General features: G+C 46.9%; 1 protein-coding gene and 1 long non-coding RNA gene across 4 annotated transcripts in view; one reads left to right on the forward strand and one right to left on the reverse strand.

Annotated features, from left to right (window-relative positions):
• The window catches only part of CCDC88A (coiled-coil domain containing 88A), a gene marked incomplete in the record, with an annotated part of 358,950 nt that overhangs the window by 234,219 nt on the left and 97,931 nt on the right, over positions 1 to 26,800 (forward strand). For both annotated transcript variants that reach the window (XM_034764306.1, XM_034764307.1), the window contains 3 exon segments: positions 5,219 to 5,356; positions 6,004 to 7,074; positions 7,498 to 7,625. In XM_034764306.1, coding sequence (XP_034620197.1) covers positions 5,219 to 5,356; positions 6,004 to 7,074; positions 7,498 to 7,625 — 1,337 coding nt within the window.
• LOC117874324 lies at positions 18,534 to 26,105 on the reverse strand. 2 transcript variants are annotated; one of them, XR_004644950.1, is made up of 4 exons: positions 22,993 to 26,105; positions 22,083 to 22,169; positions 20,434 to 21,433; positions 18,534 to 20,166 (listed from the first exon to the last, which is right to left on the reverse strand). It is a non-coding gene; the product is annotated as an uncharacterized LOC117874324 (long non-coding RNA). The 2 variants fall into 2 exon arrangements; XR_004644949.1 differs by having other exon boundaries at positions 18,534 to 21,433.

Raw genomic sequence — 26,800 nt, forward strand, 5'->3', positions numbered from 1 at the left:
AGCATATCTACCACTCCTCCCAGTTTAGTGTCATCTGCAAACTTGCTGAGGGTGCAATTCATCCCATGCTCCAGATCATTAATGAAGATATTGAACAAAACTGGCCCCAGGACTGACCCTTGGGGCACTCTGCTTGATACCGGCTGCCAACTAGACATGGAACCATTGACTACTACCCCTTGAGCCCAACGATATAGCCAATTTTCTATCCACCTTATAGTCCATTCATCCAGCCGATACTTCTTTAACTTGCTGGCAAGAATACTATGGGAGACCGTATCAAAAGCTTTGCTAAAGTCAAGGAATAACACATCCACTGCTTTCCCCTCATCCACAGAGCCAGTAACCTCATCATAGAAGGCAATTATTTTAGTCAGGCATGACTTGCCCTGGGTGAATGCATGCTGACTGTTCCTGATCACTTTCCTCTCCTCTAAGTGCTTCAAAATTCATAGATTCTAGGACTGGAAGGGACCTTGAGAGGTCATCGAGTCCAGTCCCCTGCCCTCCTGGCAGGACCAAATACTGTCTAGACCATCCCTGATAGACATTTATCTAACCTACTCTTAAATATCTCCAGAGATGGAGATTCCACAACCTCCATAGGCAATTTATTCCAGTGTTTAACCACCCTGACAGTTAGGAACTTTTTCCTAATGTCCAACCTAGACCTCCCTTGCTGCAGTTTAAGCCCATTGCTTCTTGTTCTATCCTTAGAGGCTAAGGTGAACACATTTTCTCCCTCCTCCTTATGACACCCTTTTAGATACCTGAAAACTGCTATCATGTCCCCTCTCAGTCTTCTCTTTTCCAAACTAAACAAACCCAATTCTTTCAGCCTTCCTTCATAGGTCATGTTCTCAAGACCTTTCATCATTCTTGTTGCTCTTCTCTGGACCCTCTCCAAAATTGATTCCTTGAGAACCTGCTCCATGATTTTTCCAAGGACTAAGGTGAGGCTGACTAGCCTGTAGTTTTCCAGATCCTCCTCCTTCCTTTTTTTAAAGATGGGCACTACATTAGCTTTTTTCCAGTCATCCAGGACCTTCCCCGATCACCATGAGTTTTCAAAGATAATGGCCAATGGCTCTGCAATCACATCCACCAACTCCTTTAGTACCCTCGGATGCAATGCATCTGGCCCCATGGACTTGTGCTCGTCCGCCTTTTCTAAATAGTCCTAAACTAGCTTTTCCACAGAGGGCTGGTCACCTCCTCTCCATACTGTGCTGCCCGGTGCAGTACTCTGGGAGCTGACCTTGTTGTGAAGACAGAGGCAAAAAAACATCGAGTACATTAGCTTTTTCCACAGTCTCTGTCACTAGTTTGTCTCCCCATTTCAGTAATGGGCCCACACTTTCCCTGATCATCATCTTGTTGCTAACATACCTGTAGAAACCCTTCTTGTTATTCTGAACATCCCTTGCTAGCTGCAACTCCAAGTGTGATTTGGCCTTCACCTTGGCCTTGATTTGGTCTTCACCTGTCCTGACTCGCCCTGCAGCTCAAGGAACTGAAGCCTCCTCTTCATGACTCAGCTGGGTCACTACTAGCCCTTCTAGCGCTTACTCAAAGTCCTTCCACACAGTCTCAGGCAGTCTTCTCCAGCACTGTCCTGATGGTGCCACTTCCCCAGTGGCCAGTATGGCAACCCAGGCCCACCCAATGCTCCAGGTTCCAGTCTAGGTACCCTGTACTGGGCAACTATGGTATGCTTTTCCTCAGCCCTTGTTGTTCCTTCCCTGGACTCCTTCTTACAGCTTCTAGTCATCCCCCCCCCTTTGGTTGTACCAGCTCAAACTCCCTCCCCCCCAAGGAGTAAGTGTAAGTCATATAAAAAATGGAAACTAGGACAGATTACAAAGGATGAATATAGGCAAACAACACAAGAATGCAGGGGCAAGATTAGAAAGGCAAAGGCACAAAATGAGCTCAAACTAGCTACAGGAATAAAGGGAAACAAGAAGACTTTTCATCAATACATTAGAAGGAAGAGGAAGACCAAAGACAGGGTAGGTCTACTGCTCAGTGAAGGGGGGAGAAACAGTAACAGGAAACTTGGAAATGGCAGAGATGCTTAATGACTTCTTTGTTTCGGTCTTCACCGAGAAGTCTGAAGGAATGCCTAACATAGTGAATGCTAATGGGAAGGGGATAGGTTTAGCAGATAAAATAAAAAAAAAGAACAAGTTAAAAATCACTGAGAAAAGTTAGATGCCTGCAAGTCACCAGGGCCTGATGAAATGCATCCTAGAATACTCAAGGAGCTAATAGAGGAGGTATCTGAGCCTCTAGGTATTATCTTTGGAAAATCATGGGAGACGGGAGAGATTCCCGAAGACTGGAAAAGGGCAAATATAGTGCCCATCTATAAAAAGGGAAATAAAAACAACCCAGGAAACTACAGACCAGTTAGTTTAACTTCTGTGCCAGGGAAGATAATGGAGCAAGTAATTAAGGAAATCATCTGCAAACACTTGGAAGGTGTTAAGGTGATAGGGAACAGCCAGCATGGATTTGTAAAGAACAAATCATGTCAAACCAATCTGATAGCTTTCTTCGATAGGATAACGAGTCTTGTGGATAAGGGAGAAGCTGTGGATGTGGTATACCTAGACTTTAGTAAGGCATTTGATATGATCTTGCATTATATTCTTATCAATAAACTAGGCAAATACAATTTAGATGGGGCTACTATAAGGTGGGTGCATAACTGGCTGGATAACCGTACTCAGAGTTGTTATTAATGGTTCCCAATCTGCTGGAAAGGCCTAACGAGTGGGGTTTCGCAGGGGTCTGTTTTGGGACCGGCTCTGTTCAATATCTTCATTAACGACTTAGCTATTGGCATAGAAAGTGCGCTTATTAAGTTTGCGGATGATACCAAACTGGAAGGGATTGCAACTGCTTTGGAGGACACGGTCATAGTTCAAAATGATCTGGACAAATTGGAGAAATGGTCTGAGGTAAACAGGATGAAGTTTAACAAAGACAAATGCAAAGTGCTCCACTTAGGAAGTAAAAATCAGTTTTACACATACAGAATGGGAAGAGACTGTCTAGGAAGGAGTACAGCAGAAAGGGATCTAGGGGTTATAGTGAACCACAAGCTAAATATGAGTCAACAGTGTGATGCTGTTGCAAAAAAAGCAAACATGATTCTGGGATGTATTAACAGGTGTGTTGTGAGCAAGACATGAGAAGTCATTCTTCCACTCTACTCTGCGCTGGTTAGGCCTCAGATGGAGTATTGTGTCCAGTTCTGGGCACCGCATTTCAAGAAAGATGTGGAGAAATTGGAGAGGGTCCAGAGAAGAGCAACAAGAATGATGAAAGGTCTTGAGAACATGACCTATGAAGGAAGGCTGAAAGAATTGGGTTTGTTTAGTTTGGAAAAGAGAAGACTGAGAGGGGACATGATAGCAGTTTTCAGGTATCTAAAAGGGTGTCATAAGGAGGAGGGAGAAAACTTGTTCACCTTAGTCTCTAAGGATAGAACAAGAAGCAATGCGCTTAAACTGCAGCAAGGGAGGTCTAGGTTGGACATTAGGAAAAAGTTCCTAACTGTCAGGGTGGTTAAACACTGGAATAAATTGGCTATGGAGGTTGTGGAATCTCCATCTCTGGAGATATTTAAGAGTAGGTTAGATAAATGTCTATCAGGGATGGTCTAGACAGTATTTGGTCCTGCCAGGAGGGCAGGGGACTGGACTCGATGACCTCTCGAGGTCCTTTCCAGTCCTAGACTCTATGAATCTATGAAACACACCTCTCTTCTCCCAGGGAGTGATTGCAAATTACTTCCCTTCAGTCCCCCTTCTGCTACCAGATCCTGGGCTTTATACAAGTCCTTCCTGTTCTTACCCAGCTGAGCCTCATTTAATCAACTCCTGCTCTCTGGTCCTCCTCCAGGTGCAATCCTTTCAAGCCCTGTGTGGAGTAGACCCCCCCATCAAAGGGGGCTAAATATGTATGTACACTACATGCTGCTAAAAGAAGTATGCAGTGTAGATGTACACAAATACTTTAACTGACACTACAAACAGACAAGATAGAAGATGAAAAGTAGAAAAACATCAACCACAATTTGTGATCAATTCCATAAAGCTGAAGAAAGCAACTGGTAGCAGCAGGCCACCTCAATACAGCTTTAGGGACTTCATTAAGCCAATTTATAATTGTTTATTTTGTGTATACTGAGTTTATCTCTATTTAAGTTGTAAAACAAGTTTTGTAAGATTTCATAAAATCATAGCACTGTAGGGATGGAAGCGATCTTGAGAAGTCATCGAGTCCAGACTTCTGTGCTGAGGCAGAATGAAGTATTATTATTAATTATTATTATTATCCCTGACGGGTGTTTGTCTAACCTGTTCTTAAAAACCACAATCTCTCTCTCTTGGAAGTGTTTTCCAGAGCTTAATAATAAGTTTTTCCTAATAACTAATCTGAATCTCCCTTACTGCAAATTAAGCCCATTACTTCTTGTCCTACCTCCAGTGGGCATAGAGAACATTTGATCACAGTCCTCTTTAGCCATAAAATATTTGAAGACTGTTATAAGGTCCCCCTTCAGTCTTCTTTTCTCAAGACTAAACATGTCTATTTTTATTAACCTTTCCTCATAAGTCAGGTTTTCTAAACCTATTACAATTTTGTTGTTCTCCTCTTGACTCTCTCCAATTTGTCCAATTTCTGTTATAAAAGAATAGATCTGTTAATAAATAAAATAATTGTAAAATAGGATAAAGGAACTCTCTGTGCTTCAGATGAATTAGTGTTGTGAAGATTCCAGATGCCTGGAATAATCATGGAAGGTAGGACCTTGGTCATGTAGCAATTGAAAACACAGGTCAAGTGTGCAGCGATTGTGACGTTTCAAAAAATCATCATGAATAATGCATGATTTTCTGTATTGAAGGCTATTTTTACAACAAAGGGGGCTAGATTTTTTATTTTTAGATTAAAGTTTATTTTAGGTGGAACAGAGTTTGTAATATTTGCCAGATCTTAAATACAAATTTATGGACTTGATCCAGCTCCATTGAAGTCAATGAGAATCTTTCCATTGACTTTAACACGTGTTAGATCAGGCCATATACAACATATGGAAAATAAAAGTAATAATTATAATATTTTCACTTCACCTCAGTAAGAATAATCATTTATGTTCATAGTCATCTCTGGATGAATTTTAAATATGTTTCCCCCCCTCCAGTTGGAAGGACTTGAGAATGAAATTAGCCAAGAGAAACAAAGTCTTCAGAATAGTCAAAATCTGAGCAAAGATCTGATGAAAGAAAAAGCACAACTTGAAAAATCCATTGAGACACTTCGAGAAAACTCAGAGAGACAGGCAAGTAACATAATCTTTGCAAGAAAAAGGATTAGTAACTTTTTTAATGAAAGGTTAAAATATCCTTGGCATAAACAGTCACAAAAATCAGTGGAGCTGCAATTATGGACTCTGCAAACCTCAAAGATGAACTTTCTATATTTTCAAATAAAATGATGAGGTATTTTTTTCTTAAACTGTGTTCAGAATCTTTCAATAAGCCTTTTGCCATAGTTTGACTGGATGTTTGGATTTTTGGTATTATGCCTATTTCTAATATATTATATCTCTCAAGATGTTGTTTTGGGAAAAGAATCCATTCTTGGGTTAAATGGCTACCAGAAAGAGAGTGAAGCCACTAATGTATGTTGGTTTTGTATAATCTTAAAATAGACAAACTAATGTACTTGAAAATTTGTCTGTATTTACAGTTGATTGCATAACCATCACCTCTACACGCACAATGTGTGTTATGTTACATGGTATATAATATAGTAGAATAAACCACAGCAGAACGTTAATTTTACCTTATATTAAAAAGGAAGTGATGTATAATGTAATCCATCTCCATCTGTCCTATCTCAGTAGGCTGCTGTTTATATATAGAAATAAATTATTTTTGGCATGGTACTGACCTAAATTTATAATTTTTTTTTTCAAATAATTAGATTAAAATATTGGAACAGGAGAATGAGCATTTGAATCAAACAGTAGCTGCTCTAAGGCAACGGTCCCAAATCAGTGCTGAAGCAAGAGTGAAAGACATTGAAAAAGAAAATAAAATCCTCCATGAATCTATCAAAGAGACCAGCAGTAAGCTAAATAAGATTGAATTTGAGAAAAAGCAAGTGAGGAAAGAACTGGAACATTATAAAGAGAAAGGAGAAAGAGCAGAAGAGCTTGAGAATGAGTTGCATCATCTTGAAAAGGAGAATGAGTTATTACAGAAAAAGATTACCAATTTAAAAATTACTTGTGAGAAGATAGAAGTCTTAGAGCAAGAAAACTCAGACCTGGAAGTGGAAAATAGAAAGTTGAAAAAAACTTTAGATAGCTTAAAAAACCTTACTTTTCAGTTAGAATCATTGGAGAAAGAGAATTCACAACTTGATGAAGAAAATTTAGAACTAAGAAGAACAGTTGAATCTTTGAAGTGTACAAGCATCAAGATGGCTCAATTACAGTTAGAAAATAAGGAATTGGAAAGTGAAAAGGAGCAACTTAAAAAAGGGTTGGAGCTTATGAAAGCTTCATGTAAGAAAACAGAACGTTTGGAAGTCAGCTACCAAGGTTTAGATACAGAAAACCAAAGGCTACAGAAAGCATTAGAAAATAGTAACAAAAAGATTCAACAATTGGAAAGTGAACTACAAGATTTAGAGTCTGAAAACCAAACTCTGCAAAAGAATCTGGAAGAATTAAAAATCTCTAGTAAACGCCTAGAGCAATTAGAGAAGGAGAATAAGCTGTTGGAACAAGAGACTTCTCAGCTGGAAAAGGATAAGAAACAACTGGAAAAAGAGAATAAGAGACTCCGACAACAAGCAGAAATTAAAGACAGTACTTTAGAAGAGAACAATATAAAAATTAGTAATCTGGAAAAGGAAAACAAATCTCTATGTAAAGAAATAGGTATATTTAAAGAGTCTTGTGTACGTCTAAAAGAGCTAGAAAAAGAAAATAAAGAACTTGTGAAAAGAGCTACCATTGATAAGAAAACACTTGTCACATTACGAGAGGTAATTTGAAACTAATTTCTGTTTGTCTATTATCTATCGGACATAAATGTAATACAGCTAAGTGCTGCATGTCTATAATATCATAATAGCTTTTTTAACAGTTGTAACATACAGAAAATATGTCTACTAGTAATTTCTGAAAAAATCATGTTCCTATCTTGTTGTTTAAAAGGGAAGTTTAAAAGGGAAGTCGTGCAAAAAAAAAAGGGGGTAAACAACTAAGATGAAATCAGTCTTGTATTTAGGATATAATTTCTGATTTAACCAGATGTTAATAGTTGTGAGGAAGGAAGAAATTATATTAACAGGTTGTACAAGCTACATGTAATCATAGAAATTTAGTGCATAGACAGTTTCCAGAAACTAAGTCTGCATTATTAATTTAACATTTTAGATTGATTTTTTTTGTTTATTTTGCATAAGGATTTGGTGAATGAAAAACTGAAGACCCAGCAAATGAATAATGATCTTGAAAAACTTACCCATGAACTTGAAAAGATAGGTTTAAATAAAGAGCGCCTCTTGCATGATGAACAGAGCACAGATGACAGGTGAGAGTGCCTAGACCAGTTTGGGATAGTTTGGCAAATGTTTGTTTTTCATTTGCAATAATAAAATGGGAGTACTTGCGGCACCTTAGAGACTAACAAATTTATTTGAGCATAAGTTTTTGTGGGCTACAGCCCACTTCTTGGGATGCATAGAATGGAACACACAGAAAGAAGATATTTATACATACAGAGAACATGAAAAGGTGAAAGTAGCCATACCGACTGTAAGAGGCCAATCAATTGAGTTGAGCTGTCATCAGCAGGAGAAAAAAAACCTTTTAAGTGATAATCGAGATGACCCATAGAAGGTGTGAGGATAGTTAACATGGGGAAATAGATTCAATTAGTGTAATGACCCAACCATTCCCAGTCTCTGTTTAGACCTAAGTTAATTGTATCTAATTTGCATATTAATTCAAGTTCAGCAGTCTCTCTTTGGAGTCTGTTTTTGAAGTTTTTTTGTTGCAAAATTGCCACCTTCAAGTCTGTCACTGTGTGGTTAGAGAGGTTGAAGTGTTCTCCCACTGGTTTTTGAATGTTATGATTCCTAATGTCAGATTTGTGTCCATTTATTCTTTTGCATAGAGACTGTCTGATTTGGCCAATGTATATGGCAGAGGGGCATTGCTGGCACATGATGGCATATATCATGTTGGTAGATATACGGTTTTCTCCATATATCATTATTTTAAAAAAGACATTAAATAGAGTTAGGCCCACAATGGGAGTGTCTTTGAAAGTATTATAATATGGTAATAAATGTTCTTCTTCGAGTAGTGTCCCTATGGGTGCTTCACTGTAGATGTGTTTGCATCCCTGCACTGCTGATCAGAGACTTTTGGTAGCAGTGTCTGTTTGGCCTGCACATGTGCTGTCCCCCACCTGAGTTCTGCCATGAAGCTAACCAGCATCGCGCAGGCAAACCCTCCTTAGTTCCTTCTTAACCTCCCCATCTAGAGACGGAGTTTAGCTGTCCATTAGCAGATCATTAACTTCTAAAGACTTGCTACTTGTAAAAAAGGGGAAACTACTTCTTAGAGTTTCTTTTACATTTCTTTATTCTTTTATTTGTTTTAAAAAATCTTCAAACTTCGTTTTTTCTTCAACCCTAACCACCCCCTCCCATCTGGGGACTCGGTACCAGAGTATATGCCTAAGGACCCACTGGCAGAGGCAAGGAAACATCGGTACTGATAGGGTAAGATAAAGATAGAGAATCTGCCTTGGGGAAGGCTCCTTTGGTATGGACATCAACATCAGTACCGTCTTTGGCACACCGGAAGATTGTTCAGCCTGGACTGCATCTCCAACACCATCAATATAGTCATCCCGGCGCTGCCAACCACTATCGGTACCGATGCCTATGGCACCGCCAGACTTCTAATACTCAAGAGACCTTTCTGTGTCTGATGCACCAGACTCGCCTCTATTCAGGGCTGGAGCTCTGGTATCAAGTCCACCTCAACCTCCAGATTCACCTTCGACATCATACCATCATTCCCCACCATTCTCGTGTGGGGAATCACACAGTGAGCAGGAGGATGTAGTCTCCCGTTGCTCCTCTCAGGCACCCTGTGGTACCCATTACCAATACGGACCTCAACCATACTCTCCCTGGTGTTGGCAGCCATGGTACCAAAAACCGGGACACTGCCCACCATCCCAGTGGCCTAACAAGGACCCTTGGCAGGCATATAGACATTGTCCTGCATGGCCTATCAGGAGCCAATGAGATGCTCTCCTTCGGCCACTGCATCAGGGGTGTTCAAGGCCCCTGAACAGGTAAGGGAGGAACAAGAGGTTGATAGTCCAGGGTGTAGCCTCTTCCTCAATAACTTCTCATCTTCATCACCAGATGAGAAAGTAATGCCCCGTCCACTGTTGTTGGCAGACAACTTCAAACTTTTTCAATAGCTAGCTCAAAGAGTGGCAGAGGCATTACAATTAACACTGCAGGAGGTGACCGTGTCACACCATAAACTGTTGGACATTTTACACTCCTTTGCCTCATCCACAATAGCCCTCCCTATCAATGAGGCTCTCTTGGATCCTGCTAAACTTATATGGCAGTCCCCTGTGTTGGTCCCGCCAACATGTAAGTGGGCCAATAAAAAATATTATGTATCACAAAAGACACAGAATTTCTCTTCTCCCACGTGCTCCCTAATTTTATCATTATGGACATGGTGAACTCTGGAGGCCAACATCATCACATGAAATCCACCCCCTACGATAGGGATTGGAAGTGCCTCAATCTCTTTAGGAGAAAGACTTATTCATCAGCCACTTTACAATTCCATATTGCAAATTATCAAGCCTTAATGGAAAAATACGATTATATCAACTATTAGAAATTCAATTCCTTTATTGAGCAGCTCCCAGATTCTCACAGGAACCAATTCAAACCTATCATTAATGAGGCAACTGGTGACTAAGATGGCTCTCCAGTTAGCACTCGATGCAGCTGACACAGCGGCATGTTCCTTCTTCTTCGAGTGATTGTTCATGTCCATTCCAAGCAGGTGTGTGCGCGCCGCGTGCACGCCAGATGGAAGATTTTACTATAGCAGCATCTGTAGGTTCGGCTTCGGCGCCCCCTGGAGTGGCGCCTTCATGGCACTGTATATAGGGGCCAGCTGACCCCCCACCCCCTCAGTTCCTTCTTACCGCCGGTGACGGCTAGCTGGAACTTCGCTTGCTCTTCAGCAATCGTGGCAGTGTTCTGTAGTTCTTGTAAATAGTTAATTAGTTAGTTGGTTGTTAGTGTTAGCCAGTTAGATATTAGTTGGGGGGGTTTCCCCAACTTTTTCGTCGCCCCGCTGGGGCATGCCCGGGTCCCCAGGGTTCAAACTCTGTCGGGACTGTGGGAAATTTATGCCGAAGAGTGACCCGCACTCTTTGTGCTTACGGTGCCTCGGAGAGACCCATCAAAGGGATAGGTGCACTATCTGCAGGACTTTTCGCCCCAGGACTCTCAAAGATAGAGAGCAGAGACTTAAAGTCCTCCTAATGAAGGCGGCACTGTGGCCGCAATCGGATCCCGGGCTTTCCGAGCCAGCCCCCAGCACTTCATCCTCAGTGCGCAGTGCCCCGGCACCGGAGATAAGTTGTGAGGCCAAGGCCCCGAAACCCTGGCACCGGAGAGAGTCGGCGCATAAGAAACCATCTTCTACAAGACGCCGCTCTCCATCGCCAGTGCCGGTTAAAAAGAACAGGCCGCTGAAGGAACAATCTCCCCACCGGACTCTAAAGGTCCGCCGCCGTCCACGAGTGTTACAGGACAACTCGCGCCGCAGACCCATCCGGCCATCCCGTTGACTCCCGCCCCGGAGAGGGCAAGGTCGAGTCTGGAACGGCATGGATCCCTGGACATGATGGACGAGGTGAGCCTCCCATCGACGCTGGAGGCGTTCGAGGCCGCATCAGACCTCTTGAGCCTCCCGGTGCCGGTGTAGCCGCACCGATGCAGAGAACCTCCGGCTACCGCTCGGCCCCATTACCACTCTAGGGGCAAACCGGCTATGCATTCACCACACTCTCCACGCGGCACCGCGTCAAAGGAACCGGTGCGAGCACCCCCTCCAGCAACAGTAGGTACCGCGCCTCCGATGTCCTCATATTCAGAGACTTCTGACTCAGAGGCGGACTCGTACCGCTCTAACAGATTGAGGAGCAGGCGATCATCCTCGTGTACGAGTGCTCAACCGTACCCACCGCAGTGGCACCAACAGCAGCAGTGGCAACCGCCCCCACAGTGGCAGTTCTGGACGCCATGGGCCTACCGTCAGTCAGTGGGTCAGGCGTACGGGCCCTGCTCATGAGCTGCTTCTGTTTCCTCAACGTCTGCGGCACCGCCGCTAATGCTGCCACCACCGGCACCGCCGTCTGACAGGAGTTTGCCACAAGGGGACACGGTACCCCCTGGTCAAACAACGGCACTGACGGGGACTTTGCTCCCAACAGCGCAGGCACCATCCAGCACTCCTCGTAGTTCGGTGGCGACCCCGGTACCGGCCGCGGTGTCGCATCTTGAGCCCGCACCAGCCGCGCAGCCTGAGTACTGTGTGCCGCAGGCCCTCACAGAGGGAGACGTGGTAGATGAAGGGCCGCTGCATGGGACATCTTCCTCTTCATCTCCGGACGAGGCAGTAGCGGGAACTTCAGCGGCACCGGCCCTAGAGGACAATAGGATCCTCCAACAGCTCCTTACTCGGGCGGCCCAGAGCCTCTCGATACAGACTGAACAAATCGAGGTGGACACAGATCCAGTGATTGACATTCTGGTTCCGTCAGGTCCGATTAGGGTAGCCCTACCTCTCATTAAGACCATTACGGACACAACCCGCATCTTATGGCAAACTCCAGCCTCATTGGCTCCTACGGCCAAAAGGACTAAGAGGCGATATTTTGTTCCTACCAAGGGGTATGAACATCTTTATACACCCCCCCACCGGACTCCCTAGTGGTAGATGCGGCCAACCAGAGGGAACGCCAGGGTTTCCAGGGGGCTACTCCTAAAAATAGAGAGGCTAAGAAGTTGGACCTGTTCGGGCGTAAGGTAAATTCAATGGGGGGCCTGCAGTTGCGCATTGCCAATCAGCAAGCTATAGTGAGCCGGTATGGACACAATACGTGCTCGGCTTTGTCTAGATTCACGGACCTCCTCCCACAGGACTCATGAACCGAGATTTCGGCCCTGGTTGATGAGGGAAGATTGATTACCCGTTCTTCCCTCCAGGCGGCCTTGGATGCGGCTGATTCAGCCTCACGCAAGTTGGCGACTGGTGTGGTCATGAAGTGCGGGACCTGGCTTCAAGTTTCCGGCCTCCCTCACAAGGTCCAACAAACGATCCAGGACCTGCCCTTTGAAGGGCCCATGCTCTTCTCAGAAAAGACTGATACGAGGCTCCATAGCCTAAAGGATTCGCGTACCACCCTCCGTTCCTTAGGCCTACACACCCCTGTTACCCAGCATAGGCAGTTCAGGCCGCCGCAGGCCCCTCGACCGTACCAGCCTCAAAATCGAGGGGATGCCTCGCGCAGAAGGCCGAGAACGGGCAGGAGGAGGCAACAACAGCAGCCTTTCAGACAGTCATCTGCCCAACCAAGGCCTACGCAGGGGCCTAGACCACCATTTTGACGGCTTGGTTGAGGACGACCTCCCAGTCAGAACCATGGATCCATCCAACCTTACCTTTTCGTCACGTCTGTCCCCCTTCTATCGGGAGCCCAGATTACATCGGATGCTTGGGTGCTGCGCACGGTAGAGGAGGGATATTCTATCCAGTTCTCCCTCCCTCCCGCCCCACCAGCCCCCCTCCCCGTCCCTCTTCAGGGACCCCTCTCATGAGCAACTTCTACTTCAAGAAGTTCAGCCACTCCTCGCTTCAGGGAGGGTGGAGGAGGTTCCACCGGAGCTATGGGGCAAGGGCTTCTACTCTCGATATTTCCTAATTCCAAAAGCGAAAGGGGGCTTCAGACCTATTCTGGACTTGCGACGTCTCAACAAGTTTGTGAAGAAACTCAAGTTCTGCATGGTCTCCCTGTCCTCCATCATTCCTTCCATGGATCCAGGAGACTGGTATGCCGCCCTCGACTTAAAGGACGCATACTTTCATATCGCAATAATCCCTCAGCACAGGCGTTACCTCAGGTTTCTCATGGGCAACGCTCATCTTCAGTTTACGGTTCTGCCCTTTGGTCTGTCAGCAACCCTAAGTGTCTTCACGAAGTGCATGGCAGTCGTGGCAGCCTTCCTGCGCAGACACGGGATCCAGGTATTTCCCTACCTGGACGATTGGGTCATCAAGGGCAGGAACAAGGCACTAGTGGAGGCTCAGGTGGTCTTCATCAGGCAGACCTTCTGCTCACTCGACCTCTTACTCAACAAGGCCAAGTCCACACTGTCTCCAACTCAAAAAATTGAATTCATAGGAGCAGTTCTGGACTCGACACAAGCCAGGGCATATCTCCCAGAGGCCAGATTCCGAACTATATCCAACATCATTCTCGGCCTCCAAAGTTACCCTACCACCACAGTAAAAAGCTGCCTCAAATTACTAGGACACATGCAGCATGTACCTATGTGGTGAGGCATGCCAGACTCAGACTGCGCCCACTCCAGTCTTGGTTGGCAGGGGTTTATCGGCCAGTCAGGGACTCCCTAGAATCAGTGGTGACGTTACCTCCGCCAGTGTTGGACTCCCTTCAATGGTGGCTAGACCCGCGGGTGGTCTGCGCGGGGGTTCCTTTCTGGGACCCCGAACCTTCCCTATCCCTGGTAACGGACGCATCGGATCGGGGATGGGGTGCTCATCTGGGCCACCTCAGAACACAAGGTCGCGGGAGGATCTGTCACTGCACATCAATGTCAGGGAATTGCGAGTGGTACGCCTCGCATGCATAGCATTCAAGTCCCAGCTGGCAGGCAGGTGCGTTTCTGTCCTCACAGACAATACTCCAACGATATTTTATATCAACAAACAGGGTGGTGCTCGCTCCTCTCCCCTTTGCCAGGAGGCCCTGGCATCATGGGACCTTTGCGTACAGAACGTAATTCACCTGACAGCATCCTACCTCCCGGGCACGCACAACGCGCTCACGGACACCCTCAGCCGCTCGTTCCAGGGCCACGAGTGGTCTATCCGCTGGGATATAGTTCTCTCAATTTTCCGACTCTGGGGTCATCCCCAGGTGGACTTGTTTGCCTCCAACGAGAACAGGAAGTGTCGTCAATTCTGCTCCCTCATGGGATGCGTCACAGGTCCCTATCAGATGCTTTTCTCCTCTCTTGGGCAGACGGGCTGTTTTACGCGTTTCCCCTGATTCCCTTGATTCACAGGGTAATCCTCAAGGCCCGCAGGGATCACGCTCGACTCATCCTGATAGCTCCTGCGTGGCCGCGCCAGCACTGGTACACGTCTCTCCTACACATGTCTACGAGGGTTCCACTCAGGTTGCCCCTACTACTGGACTTGATCACGCAGGACCGCGGTCACCTCCTTCACTCGAACCTGGAGTCGCTCCACCTTACAGCTTGGATGCTCCATGGCTAAACCCAGTGAAGTTACGATGCTCTCACCAGGTCAGACAGGTCCTGTTGGACAGCAGGAAGCCCTCAACAAGGACCACGTACTTGGCCAAGTGGAAGCGCTTCCCCCTCTGGGCTACACAACGGGGTCAGGCCCCCTTGCTCATCCCGGTCTCTCTCATATTAGACTATTTGCTACATCTGAGACATCTGGACTAACTCTCACCAACTCAGGCCGCACCCAGCGTTCCTACCTAAGGTGGTTTCCCCATTTCACGTGGATCAAGACATTTTTCTCCCTGTGTTTTATCCGAAACCGCACTCCTCGGCTAAGGAGCACCGGCTACATTCTCTGGATGTTCACAGGGCTCTCGGGTTCTATATAAAAAGGACGAGATCCTTCAGGAAGTCGACCCAACTTTTCACCGCCGTGGCCGACAGTAGGAAAGGGCTCCCAGTCACGTCACAGCGAATCTCAGCTTCGATCAGAACCTGCATCCAGGAGTGCTACAGTCGGGCCAATATACCAGCCCCGCCTATCACGGCCCACTCCACGAGAGCACAGGCCTCTTCAGCCGCGTTCCTGGCCCACGTCCTGACGCAGGAAATTTGTAGAGCGGCCACCTGGTCCTCAATCCACACCTTTACGGCGCACTACGCCATCACGCACCAACCCAGGGAGGATGCTGCATTTGGCCGCACAGTCCTCCAGTCTGCAGTGACCTCCGACCCCACCACCTAGACTCGGGCTTGTGAGTCACCTGCTTGGAATGGACATGAACAATCACTCGAAGAAGAAGAAACGGTTACTCACCTTCTTGTAACGGTTGTTCTTCGAGATGTGTTGTTCATGTCCATTCCAATACCCACCTTCCTACTCCTCTGTTGGAGTATCGGCAAGAAGGAACTGAGGAGGTGGGGGGTCGGCTGGCCCCTATATACAGCGCCATGAAGGCGCCGCGCCATGAGGGCGCCACTCCAGGGGGCACCGGAGCTGACCCTCTGGACGCTGCTATAGTAAAATCTTCCGGCTGGCATGCACGCGGCACACACACACCTGTTTGGAATGGACATAAACAACACATCTCGAAGAACAACCGTTACAAGAAGGTGAGTAACCGTTTCTTTTCCTGTTCCATCATGAAGAGACGAGCCTCTTGGCTGCACTTATCGAGCTTCCCTAAAGAAGTACAAACCACCGTGGAAGACTTTCCCTTTGAAGGTACAAAATTGTTTGCAGACAAGATGGACGCTTCCCTCCACACACTGAAAGACTCCAGGGACTACTCCTTTAGTCGCTTGGAATTTACATACCTGGGCAGAAGAGAAAATATAGTCCTCAGCCCTCATTCAGACCCCGCTCATCACAATATTCAACCCAACACTTATGAGCCCCAAAGAAAAAAGTCTAGGTTCTCCAAATGGAAAGCTTTGGGCCCTCAATCTACTTTTTCCCAGCCATACACCTCAAAACAACAGGTTTGATGGGTTAGTTAAGGTGCCATCAGATTATTCCGTCCAATACCATCTAACACTGGACAACCTTTCTCACCCCCATGGATGCCATCTTGCCCTTTTCCGCAATGCCTGGGAACAGATAACTTTCGACAAATGGGTGCTGGAGATTATTTGAGATGGGTACTCCATTCATTTCAACTCCCTACACCGCCCCCCCCCAACACCCTTCCCCATCTCTCTTCAGGGACCCTTCTCATGAGAGCCTGTTACAACAAGAGATAGAACACCTCCTCAGTGTAGGAGCCATCGAACCAGTACCTCAACATCTAAGAGGGAAAGGCTTTTACTCTTGTCACTTCCTGATACCTAATAAAAAGGGAGATTTGGAGACCCATATTAGGCTCACAGCACTCAACAAATGTGTCAAGGCTCAGAAGTTCAAGATGGTCACTTTATTAATGATTATTCTAATGTTGGAACAGGGATACTGGTTTTCGGCCCTCAACATGCTTACTTCTTCTTCGAGTGCTTGCTCATGTCCATTCCATTGTAGGTGTGTGTGCTCGCCACATGCACCGGTGCCGGAAGTTTTTCCCTCAGCGGTATCTGTAGGGGACCAGCTCTGGCGGCCTCTGGAGTGGTGCCTGTATGGCGCGGTATGAGGGGCATCGCCGGCTCCCCCCACTCTCAGTTCCTTCTTACCACCAATGACAGTGCTGGAACATCTCTTGCTTTGGCAAGCCTTTTCGTTCTTAATCCGTTGAGACAAACTTTTTTCTGTAAATAGTTAAAAGTTGTTAGTAGTTTCCCTTAGTGTAGTTGGTTAGTCCCGGGCGGGACTCAGCCTAGGGACTGGGCATGCCCCAATCCCCAGCTTCAAACCCTGTAATCGCTGCAAAAAACCAATGCCCATCAGTGATCCTCATAGTAGCTGTCTGAGGTGCCTGGGCGAGACCCATATCAGTGACAAGTGTTGGATCTGCAAGGGGTTCAAACCTTGGACAAAGAAGGAGCGAGACATATGTCTCTGGGTGCTCCTTCTGGAATCGGCACTGGCACTGGAGCCATCCTGTGGCTCTGCTCCTTGTACTGAGGCATCAGTACAGCGCACTCCACCGGTGCCATCTTCGGACTGATGCCGATTTCCTCTCTTTCCCTTCCCCCTCACCCTGCCCCCCCCCCGCACCCGTTAGGAGGCAAAGAAAGACCGGGAGGGGACGATCTCTGACATCCTGTAAAGGAAAGGAGAGGGCCTGAGGGGAGCAAGGACCCGTGCAGGGCAGCTTCTCACCTCTGTACGGGAGTTAGGCCCTGGCTCAAGTCAAGCGGGTTAGCCCATCCCGAGACGCGCCTGCCACCCCAGACAGTGATGCAGGCCTCCGGCACCTGGATATGTCATCGATGCCCGAGGCGGTGCAGGATGTCTTACTATTACTGGTGCCGCCCACTCAGTGGACTGGCACCACTAAAGAAGCATGAAGCATCAATTGCCAGGCCACCATCGCAAATCTGCCAAATGTCATCGGTCTCCAGGAGCTCGGTGCAGGGACTCATCACCCTCTGACAGATCCCCGTTGCAGAGCTGGGATTGGCACTGTCGCAACCAGGACAAACGGTCAGCACCGTCCTGGTCTCTCAGACGTGATCCCTCCTCTTCAGACTCCGGTACCAAACAGGGCTCCATACCAGCAGGCCAGGGCCCCGCACAAGGGTACCCACTCTGCAGGTGGCACCGCCTGTTGCACTGTGGCCCGAGAGACAGTGGCCTCCCCCTTGGAATCCTTGGGGGTTCCTGCAGTCCTCGCAAGGGCTCAGGTCAGCCTTCGGCGCCTCGGATAAACCATCAGCCACGGCCTCCCAACCGCCCCCTGACGCAGAGGGCTCTGTGGAAAAGACCCCTCAGCTCTACCCAGCTCCCATGGAGGAACTGAGCAGATTTTGGAGGCGGCAGATCCTCTGTTACCAGCTTCCTCCTTGTCGCCGCCTGATGAGGTGATTACAGGGCCTCTCATTCAGTCCCTCAGGGTGATACTAAGACCCATCAGGAACTGCTAAGAAAGGTTGCCTCGAACTTGGGGCTTCACGCTGAGGAGCTCGAGGAACCCTCGGACTCCCTATTTGATGTCCCTGTTGGATGTCCCAGCCAGGGTGGCGTTGCCCTTGCATGAGGGGGTGGCAAAGATCAACAAGTCTCTGTGGCAGACCCCTCCATCGCTCCCCCCGATTTCAAAAAAGGCAGAACACAAGTACTATGTGCCTACTAAAGCTCCTGAGGATCTTTACACACACCCTGCCCCAAGCTCCCTAGTGGTCTCCGTGGTTAATGAGCAGGAAAGGCAAGGCCAGCCAGGCTCCACCCCGAAAAATAAAGACTCTAAGAGGTTCAATTTGTTTGGAAGAAAGATTTATTCGTCCTCGAGTGTCCAGCTGTTATGCCCAAAGAAGCACACGGGATCTTTTTCAAGGGAAAAGGCAATATGCCACATTTATTGAAGATACAACAATTACCATATGCATTCAATTACAGCACACACAGACACACACATTATCCCACCAGTCGATGTTATAGTTACCAGTCCAGAGTCTGGATCAACCTATTGGCAAGCTAGATTGATCACCGATAGGGAGGAGCCGGATTTCATCGGGTTGCGACACGATACACCAGGGAAGTCTTGGCAGGACGAACCCAAAGTTTCATGGCTAGGCATCCTGTTTATATAGTGATTTTCCTTCATTGGGACCAATGAGTTTTGCACCATCATGGTGTAATCAATTGTTGTTTGACGAATGCTTGTTTTCTTAAATTGTCCTTCTCAATCTTACATCAGGTTCCTCAGGGAGTTATCTCAAGAAGTTGAAATTCTGCATGGTCTCCCTGGCTTCCATCATTGCCCCCTGGATCCGGGAAACTGGTACGCTGCCCTTGATTTGAAAGATGCATACTTCCATGTGTCAATATTCCAGGGACACGGATGATTCCTGCGCTTCACAGTGAGTCCCGCTCACTACCAGTTCGCAGTGCTCCCATTCGGCCTGGCTACAGCTCCGAGGGTGTTTACCAAATGCATGGCGGTGGTAGTGGCCTTCCTCAGGCGGCGAGGTATCCAGGTTTACCCATACCTCGATGACTGGCTCGTCAAGGGTCTCATCTAGGTCTCAGGTCCAACACAATATCTCAGTGCTGCAGCTCATGTGCTGTGCTGTGCTCTGAGCCTGTTAATAAACGAGGAAAAATCAATGTTAGTCCCGGTGCATAAAATTAATTGGAACAGTCCTCGACTCCACCCGTGCCAGAGCATTTCTGCTGCAAGACAGATTAGAGACAATGGCAGGTCTCATTGCCAGCATCTCTACGTATCCCCTCACCATGGCCTGGGTCTGCACAATCTACACCCCGCCCAGAGACCATCTGGACAAGATTGTCATGATTCCACCAAAGGTACTTGTCTCTCTGCAGTGGTGGACCAATCCAAAGGTGGTCCTGGAATGAGTTCCGTTTCAGAGTCCCAACTCTTGATATCTCTGATATTGGATGCCTCCGACCTCGGCTGGGGAGCGCATCTCGGCACATTGCAGACCCAAGGGACACGGTCCCCAGAGGAGCTGCGGAGTCTTCCTGCCTTACCTTTCCAGTCAAAGTGCACATATACTCACAGACAACACAGCCTCAATGTTTTACATCAACAGGCAAGGGGAAGCTCGCTTGTTGGCCGTCTGTAAGGAAGCACTTCGTTTGTGGGACTTTTGCATTCAGCATGACGTCCATCTGGAGGCATCGCACCTCTGCGGCATCTGGAAAGCACTGGCGGATCACCTCAGCAGGTCTTTTTTCTCTTCCCACGTGTGGTCCCTTCACCTGCAGGTTGTCCAGGTGCTCTTCCAAAGGTGGGGGGCTCCCCGAATGGACCTGTTGCCACCAGGCAGAACAGGAAGTGCCAGCACTTCTGCTCTCTCCGGGATCTAGCCAGGGACTCTCTTTCCGATGCTTTCCTTCTGTCATGGGAGGGGGATCTGATGTACTCATTCCTGCCATTTCTGCTGGTCAGCAGGGTCCTAGCAAAAGTCAAAAGAGACAAGGCAAGGGTAATCATGATTGCCCTTGTGTGGCCTCGCAAGCACTGGTTCGGCACACTCATGAACCTAGCCGTGGCACCCCCATTGCCACTACCCAGCCGTCCGGATCTCCTCTTGCAAGAGAACGGACAGCTCCTGCATCCGAACCTTCCCTCCCTCTACCTCACGGCTTGGTGGCTGAACCCAGAGGAAAGGGCCTGCTCCAGCCAGGTACAGCAGGTCCTCTTGGAAAGCAGAGCAACTTACTTGGCGAAGTGGAAGCAATTCTCCTGCTTGGTGGAGGAGCATGGCATCTCCCCGACACGGTCGTCTGTGCAGTACATCCTCAATTACCTGTTCTACCTTAAGCAACAAGGCCTCGCGCTTTCCTCCATCAAGGTGCATGTGGCAGCCATATTAGCTTTCCACCAGAAGGTTCAGGGCAAATCGGTGTTCTCACATGACATGTCCATTTGGTTCCTGAAAGGACTAGAGCGGCTCTTCCCACTGGTCTGGGTGTGATTCCACAATGGGACCTCAACTGTGTCCTCTCGAGGCTCAGAGGGCCTCTCTTTGAGCCACTGGCCTCCTGCTCCCTTTCACACCTGTCATGGAAGGTAGCTTTCCTTGTAGCCATTACCTCAGGAAAGTGAGTTTCCGAGATTAAAGCTGTCACTTCAGAGCCCCATTACACCGTTCTCTACAAGGTTAAGGTCCAGCTGCGAGCCGACCCCACATTCCTGCCCCAGGTGGTGTCTCACTTCATGTTAACCAGGATATCTTTCTCCCGATTCTCTGTCCAAAGTCGAACTTAACTGTGGAGGACAGGCTGCTGCACACCTTAGACATCTGGAGCACCCTAGCCTTCTACCTGGCGCGCACCAAGGCCTTCTGCAAGTCGACCCAACTTTTTATCATGACCGCGGACAGGATGAAAGGCCTATCGGTGTCCTCGCAGAGGATCTCTAACCAGATCACCTTGTGTATCCAGACCTGTTATGAGTTGGCGTGGTCCAAGCCACCACCTGTACTAAAGGCCCACTTGACCAGGGCACAAGCGTCCTCGGTGGTCTTTCTAGCGCATGTTCCCATCCAGGACATCTGCAGAGCTGCCACGTGGTCATCAGTACACATGTTCATGATGCATTATGCCATCACCCAGCAAGCCAGGGATGATGCTGGATTCTGCAGAGCTGTGTTGCAGTCGACACGTCCATGAAGTCCTACCCATGTCTGGTAACAGAGGGGTAGCCGTGTTAGTCTGAATCTGTAAAAAGCAACAGAGGGTCCTGTGGCATCTTTAAGACTAACAGAAGTATTGGAGCATAAGCTTTCATGGGTGAATGCCCACTTCGTCAGACACAAGTCTGGTGACACTGCTTGGGAGTCACCTACAATGGAATGGACATGAACAAGCAATCGAAGAAGAAAAGACAGTTACCTGTTTTGTAACTGGTGTTCTTCTAGATGTGTTGCTCATGTCCATTCCATGACCCACCCTCCTTCCCCACTGTCAGAGTTTCCAGGAAGAAGGAACTGAGGGTGGGGGAGCCAACAACGCCCCTTATACCATGCCATATAGATGCCACTCCAGAGGGCTCCAGAGCCAGTCCCCTATGGATACCTCTGAGGGGAAAACTTCCAGCACCGGTGCATGTGGCGAGCACACAAACCTACAATGGAATGGACATGAGCAACGCATCTTGAAGAACACCAGTTATGAAACAGGTAACTGTCTTTTCCATATTTCAGACATACTGTGTCACAGACAATACCTCAGATTCACACTAGGCCAAGAGCATTACCAGTACGAAGTACTCCCTTTTGGCCTCTCATTGGCCCCCAGAGTATACTCTAAGATCCTCTCTGTAGCGGCAGCCCACTTATGTTCCCAGGCCATCGTGAACTACCTTTACCTGGATGGTTGTCTTCTCAGGGCACCATCCTTTGATGAACCCAAATGAGTTACCGATACAATTTTGGATTTATTCAGAAGTCTGGGTCTACAAATCAACATACAAAAGTCGACATTAACACTGGTACAGAGACTAGAATTCATAGGAGCCAATCTCGACTCTGCCCGCGTGAGCGCGCTCCTCCCACACACAGATACCTTAGTCTCTCCATGCTTATAGACAGTGCAAACCAGCCCTTAAATATCAACCAGACACTGCCTTCATCTTCTGGGGCACATGGCCACAGGCACATTTGTGATAGCTCACGCCAGACTTCGCATGAGATGCCTTCAGTCATGGTTTAGCTAGGTTTACAGACCAAACAAAGACAGCCTAGACAAACCACTGTTTCTGCCCACCAAGATCAAACAATCCTTGAATGGGTGGAAGGACCCAGAAAACGTCTGCACGGGAATCCCATTTGCACAGACTCCCTCATCACTTCTTCTTACCACTGACACGTCATTCATAAGATGGGGCGCAAATCTCAACGACCTTACTGTACAGGGCAAATGGTCACCCTCCAAGGTGTGACTTCACATCAACCTCCCTGAACTCAGAGTGGTCAGGAACACATGTTCTAACTACCTTCTGCTGATCAGAGGCACACACACAAAGATCATGACAGATAATATAGCATCCATGTACTACATAAATTGTCAAGGAGGCACCAGATCGCCCTCCCTTTGTTTGGAAGCAATAAAGCTGTGAAAGTGGTGCAGGGGCATAACTACCAGGAGTGCAGAACATGACAGTGGATAGTTTTAGCTGTCAATTCCCACATGACCATGAATGGAAAATAGACCGGGTGACACTCCACAACGTATTCCGATGATGGGGGATACCAATAACAGACTTGTTCGCCACTTACTAGAACAAGAAGTATCCACAGCACTAGTCCAGAGCAGGCATCGGCCAGCACTTCATAGGGGACGCTCTCCTCTTCTCATGGGACAAGGGTCTTCTTTATGCCTTTCCCTCATTCCCTCTGTTGCTGAAAGTCCTGTTGAAAATAAAAAGAGAGCAAACATCATACTGATCACTCCCACCTGGCCGAGAAAGATGTGGTATCCTCGCCTGTCACAGTTGGCACTGTGTCCACAGATGATTCTTCAACCAACTCCTTACCGCCTCTCACAGAATGATGGACACTCTCTCCATCCTAACCTGTGGATATTATGGCTCAAAGCCTGGCACCTTCATGGTTCCACCACATTGAAACATCCTGCTCTGAGGAAGTACAGGAGGTGTTACTTCACAGTAGGAAAATGACTACCTGTCATATTTACCTACAAAAGTGGACCAGGTTTCAGATGTGATGCCATTCCAGAAGAATTACCCCAAATACTGCCACTCTACCAATAATCTTAGACTATTTACTGTCTCTTGAGAAATCAGGAGACTCTATTAGTTCACTAAAGGTATACTTAGTGGCAATAGCAACTTTTCACCAACAAATAGAAGGGTACTCAGTTTTCTCGCACCCAACTATGAAGAGGCTCCTTAAAAGCATAGCGAACCTCTTTCCCCAACCCAGACATCCTACCCCACAATGGGACCTGAATTTAGTATTAAAATGACTGAGCAGACAGCCCTTTGAAACCTATGGCCACTTGTTCACTAATTCACCTTTCACTGAAGATGGCATTTCTGATTGCTATTACCTCAGAAAGGAGGATAGGGGAGATATCCTTGATGGTGCATTCCCCCTTTTATGTGTACTTTCCTGACAAAGTCACACTCAGACCACACCCAAAGTTGACACCCAAAGTGACTTCCACATTTCATATAAATCAATTAATTTACGTCCCGACCTTTTACCCCAAACCACACCTGGATAATAGGGAAGCTGTTCTACATACGCTTGATGTAAGGGGAGCCTTGGCTTTCTATTTGGACAGGACAAAGGCTTTTAGGAAATCTCCTAGGCTCTTCCTCTCCATTGCAGATAGGTCTAAAAGGACAGCAATTTCAGCTTAGAGACTTTCTAAATAGGTCTCGAACTGTATCAAACTCTGTTACCAGATTTGCAGTTTAGCACCTCCATCATACATTCTACAAAATCGATTTCCTCAGAAGTCGCCTTCTTCAAGGGTGTCCCCATATCAGAAACTTGCAGAGCAGCTACTTGGGTATCTGGATATACCTTTGCAGAACACTATGCCATCCTGGGGGATGCCGCTGGAGATGCTAGATTTGGCTGTGCAGTATTATCACCCATAACAGACTCTACTCCGAAGCCCCAGCCTCCCGTGGGGGATACTGCCTAGGAGTCACCTATAGTGGAGCACCCATAAAGACACTACTCAAAAAAGAAGTTACTCACCTTTTGCATTAACGATGGTTCATTGAGATGTGTGTCTTTATGGGTGCTCCACGACCCATCTTCCTCCTCTCCATTTCAGAGTTCTCATCATAAACTCTGCAGGAGAGAAGGAACTGAGGGGGGTTTGCCCAAGCAATGCTGGTTAGCTTAATGGCAGAGCACGCGGGTGATGGCACATGTGCAGGCTGAAGAGACACTGCTACCAAAATTCTCCAATCAGCAACACAGGGACGCAAGCACACCTAGTGGAGGGCCCATAGGGACACACATTTCGAAGAACAAAAGTTACTGCACACAGTGAGTAACTTCAGATTCCAAATATGTCTTCAAAATTAAATTGCCACTTTGTTGCTAGCAGTTTAAAAATTATACCAACATCTACTGTTCATATATAATTTACAATATTCCGATGCTTCTAATCAACAGTAGGAGCAAAAGAGAGACAATGTCCAGGATCGTAGCCCCAGTGTTTTTTTTGAATACTTCAGACAACAGTATTCTTGTAAATGTTAGTTTTCTATACTTGTCACACACACACAGTAACCTCTGACTTGACAACAGATTCCTTGCTCTGAGCTGTTGTGACTTTACCTACCAAAAAGAAATTCTTCTCACATCCTCCTGCCTTTGTACAAGCTGGGACATAGTGAAGATTTTGAACCTCTTCCAAACCCCGAACTGTGCTCCTTCTACAACACCTGCTGACATAAAAGAGCTGACATCTGTTTCCTGGATGCTGTGTTGCATCCTCTCCCACAGGAGGAAATATGTGGCAGGAAAAGCAGGCAAGCCTGGGCTTCTAGCCAGCTCTCCTTTCACAATGCCATTCGTTCATGAAAAACGGCTGGTGTTGTGGTCTGTTATCATTGATGGGCATGGAGACAGATTCTGGGCCCTCTCTAGGTAGCCAGATACTTTATCTTCAGACCCTCTTATTACTGCTAGTGTTCAGTTACCAGTACCACTTAGGGAAAGTCTGCTATTAACTTTTGTTTTCTAATGGTATCTGGCTTTTGCTCCTCTTTCCCCAGTTGGTGATGAGTTGCAACTCAGAAACAATTTCTAGGTCCAGCACTCATTTGTTGCTCAGCATTCATAGTTTTGAGAGACATTACATCATCTAACTCAGCAGTAAGCCATGCTAAAATAATGTGGTTCTTTGTTCCCCTCCTTTGGCTATACCACATAAAGAGGTTTACTGCCACCTTCAAACTAATCAACCTGGTCCTTTAGCTCCACCGGTAGAGGCTCATGCCTTTAGATGTGTAAGTCTTGGTTACAATCCCCACAGATAACTCTTCCACTGACATTGTTACAAATAATGCCCTGTGTGGACTTCTGAAACTTAGAATGAGCTTCCCCAACTAAATGGGAGTGTGGTGTCCATACTAACACATTTTAGCTCTTTGTTCCCTTTTAAGGTATGTATGGGCAATGAGTCTGCTTCTGTGCCTAGCTCAAGCATTAAATGCTCATGCTTTTAGATCCAGATATTATAGGTTCAGTCCCAGCAGGTGACCTGGCCAAGGGTATCACTACATAAGGATTTCTCCCTTCTCCCTGGATCATCTAGTTTAGATGATTTCCCTCCCATTTTAAGAGATTTTATTGGAGCTATAGACATGAGTCTGGGAGGAAAATGAGAAATTACTTGTGTCCTTAGGGACTAATAGCTAATAGCTAATAACTAATAGCTTTTTTCCATGTTTTGTCAATTCCTGGTTCCACAATCCATTGATGACCCTGAGTATATTGCTGACTCCTCTCCTCACCTCTTCATTGTTTCCCTTGCTTCCAAGATTATTTGGACAGTTATAGGAGTTGCTGTTCAAAATAAATGTTCTTTTCAAGATGCCATTGCAGACACAATGGCTCCAGACTAAGTTGGAGGACTGCAGATGATGAATGTTTGTTTTACTCAAGAAATGGATTAGTTCATTTGGGATAATGTCTAAAATTGTCATGCCTTTGGATCCATTATTCTCACCCCTTACTTTCACCTAAAAGATATCTGGATTGATTTCTGATAGGCCAGAAGGTAACAGTTGTCACGATTTGTATTCCTGTAGTTCAGCCTTCACTGCTTAAAGTAAACAATCACTTGAGCAGACTCATATAGAATCATAGAAATGTAGGGCTGGAAGGGACCTCAAGAAGTAATCAAGTCTGGCCTTTTGCACTGTTCTTAAAAACCTCTAATGATGGGGATTTCACAACTATCGTAATAGTCTTTATCCACAGGGCTGTTTTCTACTCCAGAGTATTCCTGGTCTGGCTCCCCATTTTTTGGTCATGGAGATAGAAAATATTCCACATCTAGCCTGTCTCCTTTCTTGGGATGGAGGGTGGGATT

This window comes from Trachemys scripta, chromosome 3 (assembly GCF_013100865.1).
Source record: "Trachemys scripta elegans isolate TJP31775 chromosome 3, CAS_Tse_1.0, whole genome shotgun sequence".
NCBI lineage: Eukaryota > Metazoa > Chordata > Testudines > Emydidae > Trachemys > Trachemys scripta.